Source organism: Carassius auratus, chromosome 14 (assembly GCF_003368295.1).
Source record: "Carassius auratus strain Wakin chromosome 14, ASM336829v1, whole genome shotgun sequence".
Classification (NCBI taxonomy): domain Eukaryota; kingdom Metazoa; phylum Chordata; class Actinopteri; order Cypriniformes; family Cyprinidae; genus Carassius; species Carassius auratus.
In genome coordinates, this window is record NC_039256.1 from 12214063 (window position 1) to 12235039 (window position 20977).

The window sequence follows — 20977 nt, forward strand, 5'->3', positions numbered from 1 at the left end:
ACACAAACACACTTTACATTTAATCAAACATGGAAATGAGTTGCAGTTAGTAAAATATTGTTTCGATTATGAAACCCTTTTCCTGCCCTTTTGATATTCTTCCTTCACATATTTTTAAAGAGGCTTTTACAGTTGAGTCCAATCGTGACGTCTATTATTAACAGTAATCTATTCAGTGGGAGGGTCCCAGACATTTACAATCACTTTTGAAAAAGCATCATCTTGTTCAGTTTCTTATGAATAAGTACAGAACCATTTCTAAACTACCTTTTATTTCAAAAGTCTTGAAAAAATAGGTCTCATCTCAGGTTTCATCTTACCTGAGCATTTTTGGTATTTTGTATTATTTTGAGTCTGGTTTCATTAAGTGACATAGTACTGAATCTGTGTTGCTGAAGGTTACCAATGACATTTTACTCACTCTTGACTCTGGCTGAGCTGTATTTTAATCTTGCTTGATGTAAGTGCAGCATTTGACACAGTAGATCATGATATCCTTTTACACAAACTCAATCATGTAGCTGGGTTTCAGGGGTCTGTGCTTGAGTGGTTTGCCTCTTACCTCAAGGGGAGAACTTTTTCTGTTAATGTAGGGGAATGTTTCTCATCTTGTGCTCAAATATTTTATGGTGTTCAGCAGGGTTCCATTTTAGGTCCTCTTCTTTTTGCATTATATATGCTTCCTCTAGGTCATATTCAGAGACACAACTTATCCTATCATTCCTATGCTGGGCGACACTCTGCTTTATCTTCCTATTAAATATAGAAGCTGTTCTCTGTCCAGTTTGTTTGATTGTCTGCATGACATAAAATGTTGGATGGATGTGAATTTTTTACAGCTAAACAATGACAAAAATAATTATTGTCAATCACCTTGGTCCCCTCTCCTCTAATGTGACTGTGTCAGTTTTGATGCCACTTTGTGTTTAAAAACATATTAGCGCTGTCATGAAAAGCAATTTATTTTTGACAGTTGCTCTTTGTCTTTAAAGCTTTGCATAGACTAGCACCTCAATATATTTGTGATCTTTCTCAACCCATTTACTATTCTAAAATGCTGGTAAAGCATGTACTATATATAAATATATATAAATGTACTATATATATTTTATACAATCTGTCTTGATATATATATATATATATATATATATATATATATATATATATATATATATATATATATATCAGCACAGTGAGACGCTGGTCACGCTGAACCCAACAGTCTGTACAACTGAGCAGTGCAACTTTTTATTTTTCTTTAGGTGTATTTAATTTTGTTAGTGAACAGGCTATAGTGTTGCAAAATATGTCTGCATGCCCGTGAGACGCAGGCGCGATATGGTCATATCAACGCTGGATGGTTATACAGTCATGGGATCACCTCAATGTAAACAGTGATGAATATCTCACCTTTGAGGAGTATGTGTGACCGTCTGAGCCGCACACAAAGCTGGAGTGAACTACAGGACATGGCCTACATTTCCCATGATTCACAGCTCCCATCCAACGCTTATGTGGGGGATTTCCCTTCCTGGGTTTAATGCTACAAAGAGAATGAGAGAAAATTAGTAGGGAATGTCAGAAATATACTATAGGCCTCTTCTTTTTTTTATTTTATATATATATATGAAATTAACATGAACTGAATGATAAATATATTACTAGGGTATATTAGAATATACTTCTCAGTAAAACTGGTGTTTCTGGATGTTAAATTTTTTATTTAGCACCTGATTGGGAATCATACAGTAAGACTATGATTTATGCAATGTATATTATAAAGATAAAGTAATTAAATGTATTTGAAATTATATTTGATACATCATCTGATTCAATAAGTGGCCAAATTAAAGTTTTATCTTGTGTAGTATGATAACTGATCTGATTACCCTTCAAAACTAACCTTCTGTCCTGTATTCCCTACAGTTAGTAGCTCATTAATTAGCGTACTAAGCTAGTTCTGATCACCTGCGGGCTTGTGCCAATGGCCCAGTCAAGATGTGAGCGACATTACAAGCAGCTAATACTTGAATCCGAAAGGGATTTTACAAGGAGATGAAATCTTACACAACACCGGCTGATCAGATATCACACACATACACATACTAGAGATAAAGTGACAAAAGATGTCTGTAATGTCACTTCTGTTCACACTCAAATTGTCAATATCTCATAGAAAGCGTGAAGTGTGATCATCTGGCGGTGATAAACAAACATGAACTCTATCTGTATCTCATGGCTGACAGAAGCACAGATCAGTGACAATGTCAGAGATTTGATAAACGACTGTATGTTTGTGGCACTTTTTGAAAGAAGACTCACCAAGGCTGCATTTATTTGATCAGAAATATAGCAAAAACAGCAATACTGTGGAATATTAAAGTAACTGTTTTCTATGTGACTATGTTTTAAAATGTAATTTCTTCCTTCAGTGCAAAGCTGAATTTCCATCATCATTAATCCAGTCTTCAGTCTCACATGATCCTTTAGAAATCATTCAATAATCATCAAACATAAACATATTTTATGTGGAAACATTGATACATTTTATTTTTCAGGATTCTTTGTCAAATTGAAAGTTCATAAGAACAGCATTTCTTTGAAACAGCAATCTTTTGTAACCTTATAAATGTCTTAAATGCCACTTTCTATCAATTTAATGCAGCCTTGGGTATTCATTAGGGTATTCATTAAAAACGAATCTAAATTATACATATAAAATCGCTCGTCTCCCATTTTGGTGTTTGCATCAAATTAAATAAAAAAGTGATTTTATATACAGAGAAAGCAAAGTCAAATTTCTACTTAAATGTTTCAAATAACCTGTGAAAACAAAATGTCAAAATATGGATATATAGAAATGGGTTTCCAATGTCATACAGTGTGACATATTTACGTAAAAATAAAACAACATATTCTGAGCTGTACTTATTAAAATATATCAAAGTAAAAATGATCATACTAAAGTCTATATAGTTTAATTTTATGATTTATCTTTTTTTTTTGCTCTGAAAAGAAAAAATAAATAAATAAACAAGACACGTTCTAATGTACAGGGGGAAAAGTAAAACAAAGTTGTTTTAGATGTTTATTGTGTCATCTTATGTTATTTATCATATATGAAGGAGTTCATTACATATAATCTGAGTTTTCTCATTTAAACCTGAAACGCTTTAGGTTGTGCTAATGACTAGCTAACTGCACATTTCCTCACTTATTACATGAGTGCTTACCACATAAATAAGCAGACATGAATTATTGATTCCAGTTTAAATGATTTTATGACGTGAGGGGAAAGACAGCGTGGAGTGACACAACTGGAAACTCGCACAGCTCTTTAGGAAATCATTTGAGGGGGACAATGGTCAATTTAGCAGCTACAGTTCAGCATCATTATACAAAAATATTGGTGGGCCGAATGCTGTGGGGTGACCAATCCCAGCCGTGTAATGAGCTCATCTCACTGCCAGTCCTTCTGAAGCAGTCCATCTGCCACATTCACAGACATTACTGAGTGAGAATAAGCCCAATCTGTCTCTGGCCTCTATGAAGTCCTCGTCTTGAGCCGCCGCTTTCACAGTCTATATATGCTGAACTGCTGGACAATGCAGCGGGATACAGTCTAATGGATTATATTACAGCACATTACGGTGCATTATATTATGAGTCTGTAATTCACACTTCATTGTGTTATATTAAAGTATATTTGTAATATCAGCTCACTACCGAGGAAATTACACTGCTGTGATGAATCTGTTCTCATATCAGTCTTACAGAGGAAATAATCCATCCATACATGAGAATAAATCTTCATAATTACACTTCAGTTGAATTTAACCCTTTAAATAGTATCAGTATTGGTTAATAAAACAGACAAATTTAATACAATAAAAACAGAAACTGGGAAAAAATAAAACTGATTACATAGGGCCTTAATAATAATAATAATATTTATAATAAAACTTTTAATAAATTGAGGTTAAAATGTTGTTTTCTAAATTTAATTGATTAGATATGCTTGTTGATTATTCAAAATTTTATTAAACCCGGAAAAGTAAAATATATATCTAAACATGGAATTTGGGGAAAAAATTCAAATGGAATTCATAAGGCCTTAAACATGTAATTTTTATTAAACTTTCAATAAATTGTTGTTAAATCATATTAGTTCCATTATTTTTGGTTACTAAAATGTAATTTTTACATTTTCATTTACAACGAGACGAGAGAGAGAGAGAAAGAGAGCAAGAGCAAAGCTGTATCAAAACGTAAGTAACAATATTATGCTTATTGTTTTGACCCAGAATTACAGTAGCATCATTTGTTACATATACTGCTACAAATCAGGCAGTTATGATGCTTCATTTCAGTTAGGATTCTGCCTAAGTAGTGTACTGAAGTTTGGAAAAGAGCCAAGTCACGCTTAAAAATTGCACCCAGAGAAATCAAACACGTTTTAGACATGAAGTGCTTGTTTATTGAACGTGCTTAAACACTAGCAACATCAGCTCCTTTTCACAATATTTGTAGATCCATCTGCCAGATTTTCCCAAATAATTAGAGCAAAAACTGTGAAAAAAGTGTGCAGATTCCATGCAGATCTACATCTGATTTCTTAATGTGTTATTTTGTTGTGCTTTATCTATCAGCGCTCTTCATACATGCATTGTGTACTGCAGTGTTTTAAAGTGTAAATTAATGACCCCAAGCGACATCTACACCTCATGTGCTGGTCATTAATGATAGCGTGACCAATGCAGGATTATCACCTGTAAGCACTGCGCATCAGATCAGCGTGTAGTTATTTCTCAGGCAGACATATTTGCCATGTCAGCATGCACTTTGTGTTTGTATATGTAAGGGGGCGGTGGTAATTTAGCTTGGTAAACTCTTGGACCTGCTCGAACTGCCATTATACAATTCATATTTGTTTGTCTGGACATGAGGGGGACGGAGTCAAGAGCCTGCATTGAAAATGACAATCCCTCAACGTTCCACTGTGGCTATAATGACGACTCACAATAGACAGCAACGGAATGTTAATGTGAGTCTGGAAAAGCAGAGATACCTCAGAGCCCGATTAAACACAAGGACACACACTCATTCATCTAGTGCTTAGAAATGATTTGTAATCATGGTTATGGAATAACTGCCGAAGGTCTGCTAGAAGCATCAGAAAACTAAAGTTTTAGGGTTTGGTTAGGATCTTAAAAAACAAAACAAAAAAGACTAGAAAATAAGAAACTCAATCAATAAAATTAAAGTAATAATTTGATTAAAATAAATGATCTAAATGACAAAAAAAATTATATATATATATATTACAGTATAAATTTGGTCTTTATGAATAAATATATGGCTTGCATGAAATTAAATTAAATTAAATCAAATAAAAATTATTTTGATTTTATAATAATAATATTATTATAAAAATAATAATAATTTATTTAAATGATAAAAATAATAATAATAAAAAAAATTACTAACAGAACAGTCCTAGAGTGAGTAGGTGAAAAATCAATAATGCTAAATATTAGAAACTAAATATTTTCCAAATAATATTTTACACATATAAGGATATTTTATTATAATGCATTAAAATATAGCTTCCTTTTAGGTTTTAGAATGTAGTCCCACTTATAATGATGAATATAAATAAATAAATAAAACTAAACTAAATAAATAATTTAATTCACATAATTGAAACAATTATAAGAATTAATGAATGGATAAATTAAAATGCATTTAAATTTAAACAAATACGCCTACCTTTTTTAATCAAATATTTACTAATGTAACATAATAAAAATTAAATATTTTCCAAATAATATTTTGCACATATTTATCCACTCTTTATACATTAAAAAGTCAGACTTTCACATTTTAGCATGGTGGTCTTTCGCATGTGGATGATCGTATATGGTGGTCTGTGACATCTAAAAGATTGAAAACCCCCGCCCTAGCAACCACTAAATAAACCTTAGCAACCAATTAGTAAACCAATCAGCTTTTGCCTTGACAAACGTTCTTTTCTAGCTGATTCTTCCTTCCTGACGTGTGACTGTGGGTCTTACCTGTGCTTTGCTGGTTTATGATTGGCGCAGATGGCCGTCTGGAAGTCGTGGCTCACACACACTTTGTGAGGAGGGCAGTGAACCTTTAGACACGGGTCTTTAGTGCTGTCCAGCCCTGAAAGACAGAGAAAGACTTCATTTACTTTGAGAAACTAGAGCCTCCAGCTCATCTGATCTCTGATCTGTGTTTACGTCTCTCTCAAACACAAACACAATCTCTCATCGTCTATATTCATGTTCTTTTGTTTTGCTTTTCCTTTCCAGGAAAGAAAGTCAGAGCAGATTCAGTCAGATGGCATGAAAGGAAGCGAGAGAATCTGATGGAGGAGAGGAGAGCTTTACTCTGGCAAACACACAGGAGAAACAATGCAGCAGCCTTCTGGCAAACGCTTTATCATCTCACACACACACACACATCGCCGACTTTGAGTAATAGCTCAGTAAAAACACTTCCTGACTAATGGAGGAAGAGGAGAAACACGGTCTCGTGCTCTGCCATCTCTTCCTCTCACGCAGGTAATGCAGTTCCTCCAGCATGTAGGAGGGTGAAGAGGAATAGCGCGTGTGCGGAGATCATTACGAGAACCCGTGACACATTCATCTCCATCAGGAAACATTAAACACACACCTTTCCTCAGCCATCTATTACAGTGCAAATTCAGTTTCAAGTATCAGACATATGTAACTAACATTTAGTGTGTGTGTGAGAGAGAGAGAGAGAGAGAGAGAGAGCTGAAACACACAGGTGGATTTAACAGAGGTCAAACACTCCCTCTGGCCTTCACATGTCAATGTGTGTGTACATAGGGGAAGTTTGATGCCACCCTGCTGTTCATCTGGAGCACAGCCATGCCAACTGGCCTTCAATACACACATACGGTCGATTTACAGCTCTGATCACTGCTGTTAACAAAATAAATACCTCTTATTTAAAGGAACTGTTCATTAATATGAAACATCTGTCATCTTTTATTTCCCCTCATGCTGTGCTAAACCTGTGTTGCTTTGCTTCACATTTTTTTTACAATGAATCACAAACCACAATAGGATGACACAATGAATGGGTATGATACAGTGAAACAATGAAACAGCTAGGGCTGGGCGATATGGCTTAAAAAAACAAAATTCTCGATTTTTTCACACCAAACCCGATTTTCGATTTTAATCGATTTGTTTTCTATTTAAAAACAAACTACAACCGACAAAGAAATTGCTCAAAACAAATGTACTCTTTATTTTGTTCTGATTTTCACTTATGCAGTTTAATCTAAATTTCCCCTTTGTGCATAAGTGTAACAGGAAACAAGCCTCAAAACATGCTTGTATACGAGACGGCAGGCACTGCCATTGTAAACAGTGAAAATGTAGCTTATCAGTTTTTTAATAACTTACATTGACACAATGCACCTTCAAAATAAATTAAAATATAAATAAAAAAATTAAATTGTGTGTTCCTCTTTGATAAAACACTTTTGGTTAAATAAATGTAACAAAAATGACAAAATTAGATCTATTACAAAAATACATAGGCTACTTGTCACAGTGGTAGTCATAAAGTGCTAACAAAACTTTAAACTCATTAGCGTTAGCATTACAGAAAGGTCTGATTTACCCACTGTTACAACAGTCATTGTTTTTTTTCTTTTTTTTTCTTTTACATTGACATTTGAGTTCATGATTTTAATGTTGTTGTTTTTTGTGGCACATTTAAGACTAATGACAGACTGTTGATCTTTGAATAATCTCATCTGGTCACCCTAACGCTAGTAAAGTATAACCACACTTTGGAACGTTTTGCTCTCTCCGCCATCGTCACTCTTTATTATTAAGCGTGAGTTTTCGTTCTGTTATTCGTGTGTGATATTCCAAATATATTACGGTCTTTTAGAATCAAAACTTTTCATGATCTTGACAAAATACATATCGTTGGAAAGGTCTGAGTCTCAAGATTCCATATTTGGTGGTTATTTTGTCATAGATATAAAATCGAGAGAGAAACAAATGCATCCAAAAAATTCAATGGAGTTTCAATGACACCCGGTGGCTTTTTGTGGTATAACGCCTAAACAAAATTCTATATGAACCTACATTTTTTTTATATCAACTTCAAATTTGGAACACAACTTATTTAGACATATGGCTTTAATTTTATAGCAATTTTGGATTAAAACATATTTTATAAAATATTTATTTTATATAAAATATAATAAAAAATAAAATAATAAATGTATTTACAGTAAATTTAAACTTCTATAACTTTTTTTATGCTTTCATTTGTTTAAATGATTTCACTTCTGCAATAATCTGCAGATTGTCTTCTTTAAAAAGAGACCAACCTTTGGTCTGTATTCAAAAGCGTTTATGAATTATAACAATTTAAGTGTGAATAGTGTACTTTCACGTCTATGTTAAAAAATGGGGGTGACAGTTAAAAGGTTAAGCAAATCTTTTCGCCATCGTCACTCTTTATTATTTAGTGGGAGTTTTCGTTCTGTTATTCTTGTGTGTGCGCCGCGCTCGTTCTTGTTGTGTGTGTGTGTGTGTGTGACTGACAGACAGCCTCCGCAGTGCGCATGACAGATTTCGCAGATCTCACAGACAAACCACTTAATATGATCGCACATTAGAAATGTTTGGTGAGATAAAATGTGCACGATAACATTATTAAGGAAAAATACATAGTATATAAATTTTTTTCCTCCAGTACCGAAAGCAGAACTGATAGCGTCAGATCTTACTGATACTACGGTCTTTCATAATTTAGCCCCAGGGCCAGTTTAATACCGGGTTTCGGTACCAATCCCTACTGTTTAAGATGCTGGAATAAATTCTTTGTGCTGCTAACTTTTGTAGCAACGGCTTTTAAACACACTTTGCAATGTGGCGTTATTTGTTCTGTGTCTGACACTAAAAAAGCAAACCAATTCCAAACAACGGATGAAACGATGCCTTTCTTTGGAACGAGCTCTGTGCTGTTAACTGTCATGTTGTCTGTGTGCGGCTGTAAGGAAAGCGGGGGGAGGGTGAGCCCACTCTGAACTACGGAAGCCTAAGGGGAGAGTCGGTGGTGGAAGTTAAAGAGAAAACGATTTTCATTAAAAACAAATCGCCCTTAACGTAAAATTCGAGTTAATCGATAAAATCGATTTATTGCCCAGCCCTAGAAACAGCAAAAGTGTGTTCAAACAATACAATGAAATAATATTACAATTAAAACAATGACAACAAAACAGTACAAACTGTATGCCAAATTGCTACAATAAAACAAGAAAAAAGCATTACAATAAAACAACAGAACACTAATTGTTGTATAATTGTTTTGCTATAATGAAACAATGAAATAAATTATACAATGAAACAACGGGTACACTGATGTAACAAAGACACAACAAAATGCTACAAAAAAAATCAACATAACGCTACAATGTAGCCAAACATTACAATGAATCAACATAGCAATGACACAAAATAATGATGCAACAAACTACTACAAAGAAACAACAATAATACAGTGAAACAATGAAAACAAAACTGAAACAACAAACGAAACCATAAAACAGTGTAACGATAACACAATGAAACAAAACAATGAAACAATATGACTGAATGAAACAATAATACTGTGAAACAAAACGATACATTGAAAAGGAACATTGATACAACAAAGACACAATAAATCATGCTACAATGAAACAAAACAATGAAAATATATGACTGAATGAAACAATAATACTGTGAAACAAAACGATACATTGAAAAGGAAAATTGATGCAACAAAGACACAATAAATCATGCTACAATGAAACAAAACGTTACAAGGAATCAACATAATGACACAACAAAATTATAATGGAATGTTAATACAACAGATTGATTATTGTTTCACTGCTTTGCTGTAATGGAACAATGAAACATCTAAATGAAACAAAATAATACAATGAAACAACAAAAAGAAACAACAGGACACTGATGCAGAAAACGCCATGAAGAAACAATGATACAGCAAATCAACATAACACATACTATAAAATGATACAGTGAAACGCAACACAATACAATGAAAGCAGAAAAAAATACATAAAAGCATCATAACAGCCATCCATATAACCCGTGCTTATTATTCCAAGAGCCGGATTACATAAACAAGGCAAGTCAATGCAATAAATAAAAAATAAAAAAATAATAATACTCTCCTCCCATAAATTTTGCATCTGAAAGGGACACTACAAAGCATATGCTATAAGGTCAGCTGCAAAAAATGACAGTGTCCATGCCTTTTCAGTTTAACTTTTTCTCTGTGCGTTTTTATTAAATCCTAACAGTATTTTTTTTTACGCAAGAGGAGTGTTTGCGCTGGCACAAGCTATAAGTAAATCTGGCCCCATGTCTTCTAAAGTCAAATAACAGTTTTATGTTAGAAACAGACCCTTATTAAACATATAATTTGTTGAACATTTCCACCTACGCAGCAGCTCTCAAATATAATTTGTGCTTTTGAGTCAAGAGACCTGTGAGAACCAACATCGTTTGACATTACTTACATCCAACCAGAGTCCAATATCATATTTGAAAATGCAAATGAGGTGACAAGATTAATGATTTAAAGTTCAGTCTGTTCCTCAAATAAAGCATCATATGACTTTAGAAAATTTTTGCACTTAGTAAGTCATATCAACTACTTGTAGGAGTCAATTTGTTTGCATGGATAATAACACTTTTTCCACTGTATAAACACACACGTCTCATTCTCAAACACCTGTTCTAATTGCTTCCCTTCTTTATGTGCATCGTCCTCTGATTTTCTTTCTGCTGTCAGTGTTTTGTTTTTTGTGTGTTTAGAGATGAACATGCCTTTTTAATGGATTTCAGGCCTCTCTCAACCCTGTGACGGATGGAATGATTTGATATTTTCCTGCATTTGTGATTCAGCTGGTGAGGGCGAGAGAGACAGGAGGAAACGAGAGATGAGGCGCAGGGAGCATGTCGAAGGGGAAGTGAGGACACGCTTTAACAGTGGACAGACACACACATAAACAGATTGCGTGAGGTCTTTCACAGCATACAGTGATGGGAAACTGTCTGAAGGACATTTTGCTTTTATGTTTTATAAAATAAAAAAAAAATCCTTAACTGAGTGTGTGTAGTTAGCCGAGGGTTTAAGTGAATCTCACAGAAGCATATAAAATTAGGTTTTTATAAATATATATAAATTACAATAAATAATGTATAAATAAACATAAAAAATAATATGATTTTTTTTTTAATTCTCATTATTGCAATGCAATACTTTTGAGTTCCTCTTCAGAGGACGCTTTGGGTATAAAAACTGGTATAAAAACTGATATTGAATCACTCAAAAGTCTGTTAGAAATCCTGAAAGTCTCTGAAGTTACTGCAGTTTGCATTTGCAGGTCAGTGCGTGTCTACAAGAACATGTCCATTGTAATAAATCAAACAAAATAGCTCAAAAATAGAGTATTGATCTCATGAGGTGAGCAAAATGTACTATATAAGGTGAGTAAATGTACAGGTATTCATGTACAGCACAGTGATGCATTTCTCTTGTTCCTAGTCTACAGTGTATTCTTTTATTTTGTTCAGTCCACTTTCTATTACAAAGGAAAACAGGTCATTCATATTCAGAGACGAACCCCAAACACCCTCACTGCAGGCTACGAACCTGTGTCGAAGAGGGAATGAAAATAAGAAAGTGTGATAGATTCTGACTGATAAATGTGAGATGAGAGTTAGAGAGAGAGGGGGGATGAGGGATATTTGCCTCTTCACACTTTTCAATTCCAGGCCTGAATGAACAAATTCAGCTCCTGTTTAACCAAGCAGTCAATTCTAATCGACAAACAGCGCACGGCATACACACTTCAGCCATATACTGCACAGTATATATTATAAACTGCACTCTGTTTATTAAACAGCTCATAAAAAAATCACTACGATCCACTCCAGTCCATCAATTAATGTCTTGTAAAAAGCAAAAACGGTGTGTTTCTTCAAACTGGTGCTTCTGGCTTCAAATAATTCATAATTATGCTTCCTCCAGTGGAAAAAGTCTATTTTCTGTTCTACTCTCACATCAAAATCCACCAATCCATCATGTAAATGATTCTTGATCTGTGCATATTTCTCACCTGATTCAAATGAGATTACTGTTTCATTGGATGAATTGTTATTATGGATTATGGACTCATATTTTAGCAATGGTTTGAGGTTAAAAACATATATAGAATGCATTTGTTTCTAACATAAGCACAGATTTTCACTTCACAAGACATTAATTGATGGATCCATTGGTGAGCGATTGATATAATGCTAAATATCTCCAAATCTGATGAAGAAACAAACTCATCTACATTTCGTATGGCCTGGGGATGAGTACATTTTTATCAAATTTTCATTTTTGAGTGAACTATTCCTTTTATATTAGTTAATACATGAACTAACATTAAATGCATAATGCAATCAATAACAGTGTATAATGCAATAATGTAATAGCTGTGCATAATGCAATCAAAAGCAGGTTACATTATTTCATATACACATAAAATTAGCACACTGTGCAAATTATGCATACTACAAATAGTAGAAATAGCTCTGGTGGCATGTCATTCGACTCCTCTTTTCTTGTCTACGATCGACTGTCCTCATTCATCTCCGTCTGCTGTGCTTTATTACAGGAGTGAGTGAGTGATGAAGAATTAATTTCACTGAAAAATAAAACCCGTCAGCGCTGGTTTATTCGAAGAGTGATTCCTCCTTCATCATATGTCTCCGGTGACATCGCCATGGAAACCCGCCACCCCTCATGGCCATGAGTTTTATCATTTTTATGGCTTGAATTAAAAGAGAGAGAGAGAGAGAGAGAGAGAGAGAGATATGCTCATAAACAGGCATGATTTGATAGCCAGTAAATTAATCCTATAAAAGTGCAACATTGGCTCCATATATATCCTCTTACAGCCACCTGCGTGAGCGTGTGTGACCTAAAGTATTTTTCTGTACTTTAACGCCATATTTATTTTTCAGAAAATGATGGATTCTTGACAATTTACTAAAACTGAAAGAGGAAAAATGGCATAGACCTTCCTTTTCTGTTGCATGCAAGAAAGAAACTCATACTGGGTGAATAAAAGATAGCAGATGTTCCTGTTTGGCCACTTTAAGCTGAACGCAGGCGTTTAAAGTCATCTAAACTCAGCCTGCATCGATTCTCTCTGTGTAAACTGCACATGCATTTGCTCTCTATCAGGTTCGACCCTATGAACTTCAGTATCACAGCAACAGTAGACCTCATCTATCCAGATGGGACCTCAAATGCTTTTGTACACCTCACAATATGACCTTTCACCCTTTTCGTGTCATGGATCACTGCGAACGTGGGCGTCTCATCTGCTCCGTCGATCAATAACTAAACAACACGAGGGTTTCAGATTAAATACTAGCTTTCTGCCAATGCTGCCTACTTACAATGCATACTGACTACTGCTTTCTGAATAAGCCAAATACTAGGTAGTTTTCCACAATACATGTTTCTATTTCGTGTTATTTTAGCATCATTGATATGCTGTTTATATATATATATATATATTCATGCATTTAGCAGACACTTTTCCCTCTGACTCCAGGGTTAACCTGTGTGTTCTCTTTGCAACAGTTTGAATGATTCAGGTAAATCGCATTTCCATAATCATATCACAGGAGTCATCTTAAACCGAATGCTTCCCCTATTCTGTCTCTGTTTTAAATACTATAATTAGTGCTGAAAGCTGAATGAGGCTAAATTAGATGATCTGGATTCAGCATTCATACCTGTGATTATCCAATCACGACGAGTCTGTGCTGCCTAATGGCCAATCAGCTCACAGCAGAATTCTGAATGTCACCAGATAAACAAAAAAAAAACTTTTTTTGATGATTGAGAGACGAACACACTCTCACACACTCTTAATCCGTGTGTTTATCATGCTGTGATCCTGTCTGCATAGAGAAAGTGTAAATATATAACCTTGACAGAGACACACACACACACACACACACACGTCCTATCAGAGCCCTCTGCATTGGGGCACCTGCTTACCAAATGCCATCTGTGCCATCTGCACACTTTGGCATCAAGTGTCAATCAACTCATTCAAATGCACACTAGGGAGACAGGAGGCAACATGACATTAAATTAACTCTATATATCTCACATGTTTGTTACTGTTCAGTTCCTGTTTGTCCTTATTTAGCTCTCCCTGTTCCTATCCCCATTTAGTTCCATTAGTTCCAGGTGTTTCTCTTTATTAGTTATCCTCCTCACCTGTCTGCCCCTCATTATCTGGCCTATTTGAGTTCAAGCCCATTCAGTTCTCCTTTGTCTGGAATTATCAATGTCTAACCTTGCTATGTGCCCTAAATCTTCTTTGCCCCATGCTCCTCACAGTAAGGAGCCATGACAAAAAAATCCTGTCTTAAAGAAATAGTTCTCCCCAAAAACATTCTGAAAATGTAATCACCCTCAAGCCATCCAAAATGTATGAGTCCTCATCAGATTTGAAGAACTGTAACATTGCATCATTTGCTCAGCAGTGGATTATCTCCAGTGAACGGATGCTGTCAGAATGAGAGTTTCAACAGCTGATAAAAACATCACCGTGATCCACAGGTAATCAACACCACCCTGGTCCTTCAACTAACATCTTGTGAAGCCAAAATCTGTTGTAAGAAACACATGCATAATTATGACGTTTAACTTCAAAACTGTTCTTCTGGCTGAAATATGAGTCTATTATTCATAATGCTTTTTCTAGTAAAAAAAAAAGAAAATTCTATCCCTGTTGTTCTCCCACATCAAAATCCACCCACACATTTGTTTAGAGCGGTTTGTTTTAGCTTGTAAATGATGCTTGATCTGTGCATATATTTCTCCTGATACAGACGGTATGACTTTTTTACTGGAGAAAGCATTATTGTGGATTATGGACTCAAAAGCATTGATTAAAAATGCCTTAATGGAATCGTTTGTACCTAAAGATTTTGGCTTCACATCATGTTTAATTGTGGATTACTGTTTTATTAGCTTTTTGGACTCCCATTGTGATGGCTTCCATTCACTTCAAAGGATCCGTTGATGAGCAAGAGATGCAATATTACCTTTCTCCAAATATGAAGAAAATAAATCCTCTACAGCACACCTTGGATGGCCTGAGGGTGAGGATTTTTATGTTTTTAAAAACTATTCCTTAAATTCACGTTCCTGGTTTTTAAGAAATATCAGCAATCACAGTAAATATAATGACAGGTGAATACAGAAGGAGACTATGCACATGTGACTATTCGATGTGTAATTAGTTTGGGCTTCTGCTACGAGGGAATAACCCGCAGTGCTAAAGTTCACAATGTGAGGTTAACTCAAAAACTGAGCGTTAATAATGTACGACTCTACTGGAGCAAAACACACCTAGAGACACTGAATTACACAACAGCATCTAAAACACTCACTTACGAGTGTGTGTTACTGCCTGCAGAAATAGATATCAAGTCATTTTAAGATTGGATTAGAAAGGTGATGAGTCTCACTGTCCTGCTACAAACACAAGTTTGCCAGTTCAACCAGATCCAACTAAAATTACAATAATTAATAAAAATAATTTTCATGAAAATAATACATTGAAATAAAATACTTCTTTTAATACATTTTAAATGACTTTTTATTATAAATGTTGAAAACTAAAAAAATGAGATGAACTGATATAAAATAAGCTAAAGTACTCAAATTACGAAAACTAAATTAAAAATTACTTAAACTGAAATAAAATAAGTTTACTAAAACTCAAATAAAATTAAATGTAAATATAAATACTTAAAAAAAAACTAATAATAAAAGCTTATTCTAAATATTAAGAAATACTATAAAATAAAAAATAAATAAAAAACACTGAAATGAAAATAAAAAAAATCATCTGTTTCTAAACCACTCCCCCTCACCTCAGGCCACTCCCTCAAACTCTCAAGCTCCTCCCACATCACAAAGAGTCTAGAGTGGAGCTGGTCATACTGCAGTCAGTCAAGTGTGCCGCTGAGGTCAGACGTGTCCACATGGAGATGACAGACAGGTCTCACACACAATTCATAAGAGAAACATACTAGAATCGCCACAGTACACGTGCAGATTATAAGGGATAGTGTTGTGATAGGAGGATATGAAGAGATAGAGAGAGTAGATAAGGCTGTGTTTGTGTGTGTAATGAGGTTATATGTAGGAAGAATCATCTATCACAGCACAGCAGGAGCCTTCGACACACACACACACACACACACACAGGTATTTACACAGAGAATTAAGTTGAGGACATAACATAGATTTATATCATTTTTATGTAAAACTAAATATAGTAACGGCAGACTAACTGCCCAAATCCCTAGAGAAAAATTAAAAACAAACATTATTGACTTTCTGAACAAGATTGATTATAGTTAGCTAAAACAATAGAATATGCTTTTGTTACTTTTACAAGCAAAAAAATTACATTTAACTAAATAGACATATACAAATCTATTAAAACTTATAAAGTAAAATGAAAACCATATTTTAAAAAAACCCACAAATTATTAATACAAACTCTAAGTATCTCAATATTAAAAGAGCACTGTTTAATCATCCAAAGACGTATTATATATCTCGTAACAGAAACATGTTAACTGAAATAAATTAAAATATATATAAAAAACAGCTGCTTGCCATAGCAACATTTCTCATTTTTATGTCATTTGAGTTAATATACTAAAATAACTAATATACTAAAATTGAAAAACGGTAATAAATGAACAAATCACAAAAACACAACAAAACCGTATCTCAATGATAATAAAATAACACTTTATAAATAATTCATCTGTTTTGTCAGATTTAGCTCACTTCTCAAAATGATTTGTTCCCCAAACTCAAGCTTAACACAACAAAACAGTGCTTCTGTGCAAAGCATAAACCTCTCTCTCTGTGGAAATAATTAGCTTGAATGCAATGCTTTAATTTATGTAGAAATAAAGCACTGGAGTTCACCAGCAGAGCAAAACTAATGCATGTTAAGCAGGTAAGGACACACCTTCAGCTCTCTAATTCAGACGAGTCTTACAGCGAGTCCGTTCATCCGTCACTCTACAGTGAGAAAAGCCCAAAAGAAAGCATTCGACACTGAAAGATTATTCGGCGCTAACAGCTGTGAAAACCTTGTGCAAGAAACATAAGTATAATTCCACATTTAATTAAAGTATTAAAATGATAAACGCTAGGGAAGTTCAGGTGCCGCAGGGGTTCAGCAGGATGGGATTTTAACGAACACGCTCAGAGTTAACTGAAAACCCCCTTCAGGACACGAGTGATGGAAGAAACACACGCGTGCGCCTCTCGCTCCGGTGCCCCGTGGGAGCGTGGTGTCCCCCAAAATGACTGAATATTCATGAGCTGCACTCTGATTATTGGCCGGTTTCAGAATAGAAGCATTTAAAGAGTTTGCTGTAGTAAAGAGTTTCCTCTGCTTTAAAATATTGTTTGGAGAAGCAGAAGAGATTTGAAATTGCCTAAGGAAAGAGCTTCAAAGAGAGAACCAAAGAGGCAATTTACACTTCCTAAAAGCTGTGTAACGCACGCACAGAAAAATACATAAAGGAACGCAAAACACATACTAAACTTAAAGCCCAAGAGGTTGTATAACTGCATTCAAACTTTAAAGTTTTAACCCATGTGCTGTGGAACCCTTCCTTCCCTGTCAAAAAATTACCTGCCTTTAAAAAAAAACTTTTGTATTTTTCTTGTTTTCTTTTAATTAGCATTTCATTTTTTGAACTAATTGATCGTGTTCCTCACTGATCTAAGCATATGCACAGCAAAAAAAGCTCAGGTTAATGAGATCTAAAAGACATATATAAAAAAAAACTGTTCTATTTTTGAAAGAAAACAAGTTGACAGATTGAATGCAAAAAAGTGTGAGAAACTGGGGGAAAATTTTACATTTGAAATTGGTGTGAAATCAGCTAAATTTTATAAAACAATGTGTATTTGTCACGGTAGGAAATCCAGTGTTTCCTCCGTGTCATGTTTTGTTATTGTTTTTGTACTTACGTTGTCTCCATGTGTTCGTTTAGTTGATTGTCATCACCTGGGTGTTGATTGTCTCGCTCCAGCTGATCGTCATCATACCTCTGCTACTTAGACTCACCTCGCTCTCTCTCTGTTGTCAGATCCTCTCTTATGTCTCCACGTACAAACTGGATTACCGTCTTCCGTGTTTGTGTGCTGGTTGGATTCGTGTTGTCGTCCGCGTGTCAGTGTTCCGGTCTGTTCCTGGTTCTAACCATTGACCACCTTCACCTGCACCGCTGACTTCACCATCCCGCTCTTCGCACGCCACCGTAGACCTTCCTTGCCATTGCCAACACTCTGGACATTCCTTATCAATAAACAACATCTGATTGCCTGCAATTGCTTCCTCCTCTTTTGTCTGTCGTTACAGTAGGATCTGACCATCATGGAAGCAGCAGGCGATCGCTCCCCATCTCATCTCGAAGAATTTCTGCAACGAGCTGTGGGTCGTATGGATCGCCAAGACAAGGCGATAGATGAGATGGGTCGAGCCTTCCAAGCAATGGTGACGAAGGTGTCCGAGCTCGTTCTCCAGACGCAACAACAACAACAATCGTCACCCGCTGCGCCTCCCACGCCACCCACACCGCCGATCGTCTCCGGGGGGATTTCCCAGCCCGATCCACGCCTCCCCATCCCGGAGAAATATGCGGGTGAGCCAGAGTTCTGTCGATCTTTTTTGTCTCATTGTTCTCTGCACTTCGCCCTGCAGCCCCGCACGTTCTACACCGAGGAAATGAAGGTGGCATTCGTCTTATCTCTACTTACGGGAAGGGCTGCCCTCTGGGGGACGGCGGTGTGGGAGAACCAAGACAGCTGCTGTGCCTCGTTCCACGCACTTTCGGAAGAGATGAGACGGGTCTTCGACCGCTCCGCCGCCGGGAGGGAAGCGGCTTGGCTTCTCACGGACCTACGTCAGGGGGAAAGGTCCGTTTCTGACTATTCGATTGAGTTCCGCACCCTGGCGGCGGAGTGTAAGTGGAACGAGGAGGCGCAGTGGGATCACTTCCTGCATGGGTTGGCTGACCGCATCCAACAGGAGATCCGCGCCGTCGAGCTCCCCACTTCTCTCAACAGTCTGATTGACCTAACCATCAGAGTGGAGAATCGACTCGATCAAGCCACCAGACGGAGGGGGAGAGCAGTTCTCACGAACAGACCGGAGGCCCAGTATCAGCGCTCAGATGTTGCGGTCAGCCCACCGGGAGATCTTGAACCCATGCAGGTGGGGCGAGCTCGGCTCTCCCGGGAGGAGAGGATCAGGCGGAGATCCCTGGGACTATGTTTATACTGCGGCAGTCAAGAACATCACATCCAGCGTTGTCCGGTAAAAGACCAAGCCCGATAGTAAGACGGAGGCTACTATCGGGTGGGATCTCTGCCAGAAAGACCTCTTCTACATCGACACTCCTTCCGGTGAGTCTACGGTGGTCCACCCACGCACTCGAGCATCACGCCTTGTTGGATTCTGGGGCAGAGGGTAATTTCATGGACTTCCAGTTCGCGAGTAAGCTCAACATTCCTCTCACCTCCCTCAAACACCCCATTGCACCCTTTGCTCTCAATGGACACAGACTACCAGTCATCACTCAGACCACCTTACCTGTTTCCCTCACCACCTCTGGCAATCATACAGAGGAGATATCATTCTACATTACGGACTCACCTTCATCCCCCATCGTTCTCGGTCACACCTGGCTTCAGAAACACAACCCCAGCATCAATTGGCGCCTTGGATCTGTGGTTAGCTGGAGCGAGGAATGTCATTTGTCTTGTCTTTTGTCTGCTGGTGTTAATGTTTCTGAGTCTGTGTTTCAGGGGGAAGCAGTGGATTTGGCTAGCGTGCCCGCGGAGTACCACGACCTGAAGGAGGTGTTCAGTAAGTCTCGTGCTGATTCTCTTCCTCCTCATCGTCCCTATGACTGTGCGATAGAGTTATTGCCAGGTACTTCTCCGCCTAAGGGCAAGTTATATTCTTTGTCTGTTCCAGAGACGGCGGCCATGGAGAAATATATATCCAGTTCTCTAGCAACGGGGTTTATCCGCCCTTCCTCTTCTCCAGCGGGGGCGGGGTTCTTTTTTGTGGGAAAGAAGGACGGATCCTTGCGACCTTGCATTGACTACCGAGGGCTGAACAACATAACGGTAAAGAATACCTATCCTTTGCCGCTTATGTCTTCAGCTTTTGAGAGGTTGCAGGGAGCGTCCGTTTTCACTAAATTGGACTTACGTAATGCTTATCATTTGGTCCGCATCAGGGAGGGGGATGAGTGGAAGACTGCCTTTAACACCCCTAGAGGCCATTTTGAGTACTGCGTTATGCCGTTCGGGCTAACCAACTCGCCGGCAGTCTTTCAAGCACTCGTTAATGACGTGTTGCGAGACATGGTCGATCTGTTCATATATGTTTACCTGGATGACATATTGATCTTTTCTTCGTCTCTCCAGGAACACGTGCAACACGTACGACGAGTGCTTCTGCGGTTACTAGAGAATGGATTGTTTGTCAAGGCGGAGAAATGCGTTTTCCATGCACAGTCTGTTTCTTTTCTAGGACACATCATTTCGACTGAGGGTGTTCGCATGGATCCTGAGAAGGTTAAGGCTGTGGTAAATTGGCCATCCCCTGAGTCTCGCAAGGCCCTGCAGAGATTTCTGGGGTTCGCCAATTTTTACCGGCGTTTCATTCGCAATTTCAGCCAACTAGCCGCTCCTCTGACCGCCTTGACCTCCCCTAGTTTGACGTTCAGGTGGTCAGACGCAG

General features: G+C 37.0%; 1 protein-coding gene across 4 annotated transcripts in view; it reads right to left on the bottom strand.

Moving 5' to 3' along the window:
- LOC113113646 (testican-1-like) overlaps positions 1 to 20977 on the bottom strand; it is a 224592-nt gene that overhangs the window by 53272 nt on the left and 150343 nt on the right. For all 4 annotated transcript variants that reach the window (XM_026280021.1, XM_026280020.1, XM_026280018.1 and 1 more), the window contains 2 exons: positions 6075 to 6189; positions 1411 to 1543 (listed from right to left, as the gene is read on the bottom strand). In XM_026280021.1, coding sequence (XP_026135806.1) covers positions 1411 to 1543; positions 6075 to 6189 — 248 coding nt within the window. The remainder of the gene's footprint in view (positions 1 to 1410; positions 1544 to 6074; positions 6190 to 20977) is intronic.